The sequence below is a fragment of the Sorex fumeus genome, unplaced genomic scaffold (genome assembly GCF_029834395.1).
Source record: "Sorex fumeus unplaced genomic scaffold, SorFum_2.1 ptg000007l, whole genome shotgun sequence".
Taxonomy (NCBI): domain Eukaryota; kingdom Metazoa; phylum Chordata; class Mammalia; order Eulipotyphla; family Soricidae; genus Sorex; species Sorex fumeus.
Window position 1 is genome coordinate 4,891,644 of NW_026606064.1, and position 4,772 is coordinate 4,896,415.

The 4,772-nt window shown below is 32.4% G+C and overlaps 1 protein-coding gene across 1 annotated transcript; it reads left to right on the forward strand.

The window, feature by feature from the left end:
* Positions 1 to 1,753: 1,753 nt before the first annotated feature.
* LOC130044902 (olfactory receptor 10AG1-like) lies at positions 1,754 to 2,704 on the forward strand. The gene has a single exon (XM_056137573.1). The coding sequence runs from the start codon at positions 1,763 to 1,765 to the stop codon at positions 2,702 to 2,704; it is 942 nt and encodes a 313-aa protein (XP_055993548.1). The 5' UTR covers positions 1,754 to 1,762.
* The last annotated feature ends 2,068 nt before the right edge of the window (positions 2,705 to 4,772 follow it).

Genomic DNA, 4,772 nt, shown 5'->3' on the forward strand with positions numbered 1-4,772 from the left:
TTTATAATTTAACTTACAACGGATATAGCCCTGTATTATTACTTTGAATAGCCATATTATTATTTCCCCATGTACAAAAGTTCTTGAATATCAGTTCTAAGTCACTCTATTAAACTGCTTTAGTGGCAAGAAGGATCATTAACTGAATTAAAAAGTATTTGGGAAAGGCGGGGTTAGTCTTAATCCCCAGGGTTAAGACCATTTATTACTTAAAAAGCAGGATATGTTATGATAATGGAATATAGAATTGATAGTACTTAGTCTCAGTTTTAAACAAAAGAAAGTTATTCCCCTTTTTTATTATTTGTACTTTAAATCAGTCACCAAAGGTAAGCTTTATACTTAATAGCAATCTAAAGGCTAAGTACTCATTATCTTTTTATACAGTTTAATTTGACACAAATCTGTGATTTTAATATCATCAAAGGTATTGCTAATATTGAATTTTCTCATGTATAGAAAATAAAAAGAATACCTTTATTTCTTTTGTTGTTTACCTTCAAAAGCACAGTGCATGTAACTTTCGTACTTTTAAAAATCTTTGTCTTATCAAAATAGAAAATTAAACATATTTTATTACATAATGAGCTGACAATTTAAAATATTTTTGTTGTTGTCAGACTCATGACCGTTGTAAGTGATACCAATTACTAAAGATTATTGGGAAGCTTGTATTTAATGCTTTGCAGCTGATAAAACTTATAAAAATCTAATTATATATAACTAAAGGTCAAGACTATTAGGAGTTTGCATCCTACAAGTTAAGGGTTAAGTTACATTAATAGAGAATCTAAAAATGTCAATGGTTTCATGACATGATTTTATTTAAACCTTTATAATATTAAAATATAAAGCATTGAATTGGCAATTGTAAAATATTTATTCAAATATTACAATATTCGTCAATTCCATTTAAAGGCTATATTTTAAATTCAACCACTATATACATTTTGATGAGTCAATATAATCAATATTATGAAAATCAACATTGTTATATTTAGCTAAATCACATAGTGGTTCACCTGTCAGAGTTGTAAAAATGGAGGTATCTAGACTTTCATAAACAGAAAGGCCTGGAATTTTGCAGCAAGATTTGCGAAATTTTTTTTTGTGGTGGGGGAGAGTGCACAGCGTTTGTATGATAAAAACAAAACTTTTGTACTTGAATAATTTAGCTGTATTCGAGTGTCATGGAGGAAATGGCAATGAGATATGGAATTTCAAAAATAACAGTCATCAACAGGGATAGTAAATTCTTTGATTTAAAAAATGTATTGTCTTAATGACCGCTTCTTATTCCAATATCTGTGCTGCGAATGGTAGGATTCTCAAATATACTCATCAAGTGTAAATGAAGGACCTTAAAGAAGATTCAGGGGCATGAGGAAATTCATAATCTAGGGGATGTACAATGAGAACAAGAACATACAAATGCAGTACCATCTTTCAAAATTTAAAAAAATGGATCTATCCTAAAATCCATATGAGATGTTCTGCTTCAGCGTTAGAAAATGGGGCTGGAGAAAAAGTACAGCAGGTAGGGTTCTTGCCTTACACCAGGTCACCTGGGCTTGATCCTCTGCCCTTCATATAGTCCTCTGAAGCACTGCCAGAATAATTCCTGAGTTCAGTCAGGAGTAATTCCTGAGCATTGCCGGATATGACCCCCAATGCAAAAAATGTCAAAACAAAATAAAGTTAAAAAGAGACAATGCTTAGGGGGATCATTGAAAAGCATCCCTACTTTATTTTCTTTCTACAGATGAAGTCCAAAGAAATACCACCTAAAGAAAATCTCACAAAATGGATGGAGTTTGTTCTCCTGGACTTTGCTGATGTTCCCCAGCTCCAGTGGTTTTTGTTTAGTTTGTTCTTAGTCATTTATCTCTGCATCCTGTTCGGTAATGGCACTATAGTTCTCATAACAAAAGTGAGTCCTGCTCTCCAGACTCCCATGTATTTTTTCCTTGGTAACTTTTCATTCTTGGAAATCTGCTATGTGTCTGTTACTATCCCCAAAATGCTTTCCAACCTTTGGACCCAGAAGAGAACCATTTCCTTAGTTGCCTGTGCTACACAAATGTGTTTTGTTCTGATATTTGGAGGCACGGAGTGTGTCCTTCTAGCTGTGATGTCCTATGACCGCTATGTGGCCATTTGTAATCCTCTGCACTACCCTCTTGTCATGAACCACAAGTTCTGTGTGCAGCTGGTTACAGGCTCCTGGGTTAGTGGAATTCCAGTCATGATAGGACACACAGTTCAGATTTTCTCTCTGTCCTTTTGTGCTTCTAACATCATCAACCACTTCTTCTGTGATATCCCTCCAATCATTAAGCTGGCTTGTGGGGACACATTTATAAATGAGATGCTTGTCTTCATAGTTGCTGCGTTGTTTGTCGCAGTTCCGTTTGTGTTGATACTTGTCTCTTATGGAAAAATCATCTCCACGGTGATGAAGCTGCCATCATCCTCAGGTAGGGCCAAAGCCTTCTCCACCTGCTCATCTCATCTGACTGTTGTAGTGTTGTTCTTTGGTTCAGCCATCCTTACTTATTTAAGACCCAAGACCCAAGACACTGCAGGAACTGACAAAGTGCTTTCTCTTTTCTACACTATTGTCACTCCTCTATTTAATCCCCTGATATACAGTCTGAGGAATAAAGAAGTCATAATATCTTTGAGGAGGTTATTCTGTAAATAATTCAGTTCATGAGAGAGGGGCTATATTCATAGGAATTGATTTGGTGTAATTTGCAGTAAAGTCTCAACAGGTGTTTACCCTGTCTTCAATTTTTCTGTCTGCATTTTGATATTTATTTCCATGTTAAAAATTTTAACATACATTTGACTGTTATTTCAAACTCTTTAATGCTCAGTGTTTCACTCCTGACTTGTTCTCAGGGATTACTCTGACAGAGTTCTGGAACCATATACATTTTGAGTGGGCTGTGTTCAAACTCAAGTCAGAATCATGCAAGAATAGCATTCTACCTGATGTACTATTTCTTCTATCCTCTAGAAATAAATTTTGGAAACTTAAGTTGCTATAATTCAGTAAAATTCAGAAACAATTAATGAATATATTTTATAAAATATTCAAAAGCATTTATAATATAATACTAGTAAAATTCAGAAACAATTAATGAATATATTTTATAAAATAATCAAAAGCATTTTTATTAAATTGATTATTTATAATGATTTTTGTAGTACTATGCAGGAAGAAAAGAAACTAATTTTTTTAAAAAATAATTTTTAGTAAAATAAACTAAATGTTCACAAAATAAATAGAAAATCAAACGTATGACACATAACTATACCACCTAACTACTTATTAGACATGATTGCTATCATAGTATTAATAATGAAATTCTCTGAAAATAAACCCAATTTTTAATTTACTAGTATTTTATGGCTTAGCATTTTATTTAATGTGATATTTATATATAACATTGAAAGCAATAAATCTCTGTACATGTTGGACAAGTAAATCATAATGCTTAGATGTATGTTTTATTTATTCATATGTAATTTTAAAAGATTACTTATATGATAAGTTCTCCATATATAAAAGCCATGTATATATGTAAATTTATCATTATTATCAATATCCAGTGCTCATCAATATGCTAAAACTTCAAGTCCATTTTGATAATTTTATTATTTCTTATTATCTTTCATTAAAATAAATAAACTGCCACTTTTTAAACATCATACCTTGTTATATGTATGTAGCTTCACATTGGAGATTAACTAAAGCATGTCACTTTTTCCTGGGGATGAACACACATTGTACAATAACAAACATGATAATAAGCCTAAACAGGAAAATCAAAGCTAGCTGAAAACAAATTAATGAATCACCACTAGTCTAAGATAATGCAGCTGCTAGAAATTATATCATTTTTATGAGATGATAAATATAAGGAAATGATACAATTTACTTTATATTTTAGAGGTAAGGTCAAATGAAAGCTCTATTTGTGGGGTGCTATGACATTTTAGTAGATGGTGAAGCTCTACATACTAAAAGCATAGTAGACAGATCCAAAATAATTTTGCTTTTTAACTTATCTTTCTGTTTTGCAGTTTCAGTAGCATGGTTACATTAACACTGATGTTTGTTCAAAATTTCTTCATCTTCTGCACTAGGTATTCATCCAGTACACCACAATTTTATTGTCACTTTTAGTCTTCTTTTTCCTCTCTTCCTAACATATCTCCTACAATAGTGAATTATTTTATTCCTAAACTATTTAGCTATCTAATTAGTCAGCATACTCATTTGCCAAAATTTTCCAAAAGTTTATATGCTTTACTAGTTTTACAACATTGGAGTATGTGAAGTTAATAACACATCTGTATAAATTATAGTCTTTTTTACAAATGCGATTTTTATTTTGAATAATTTTAGTTGTACTGTTCACTGAAATAGATGAAATAACATCAGAGATGGGCTCGCTAATTCCTTTTATTATTGCCTCTCTATTATTATTATTATTATTATTATTATTGCCTATCTTTTAGGGCTAAAGTGATAGCACAGCAGGTAGGTCTTTTGTCTTGCTTGCTGCCAACCTGGGTTTGATTCCTCAATCCCTCTCAGAGAGCACAGCAAGCCACCTAGATTATTCCACCTGCAGGGCAGAGACTGGTAAGCCTGGCAAGTTCCCCATGGCATATTCGATATGGCAAAAAGAGTAACAACAAGTCTCACAATGGAGCCGTTACTTGGTGCTCGCTTGAGCAAATCAATAAACAACGGGAGG

Bases quoted from the DNA above. Each gene is read 5' to 3' on its own strand.
- LOC130044902 (XM_056137573.1), top strand. From the start codon at position 1,763: ATGAAGTCCAAAGAAATACCACCTAAAGAAAATCTCACAAAATGGATG.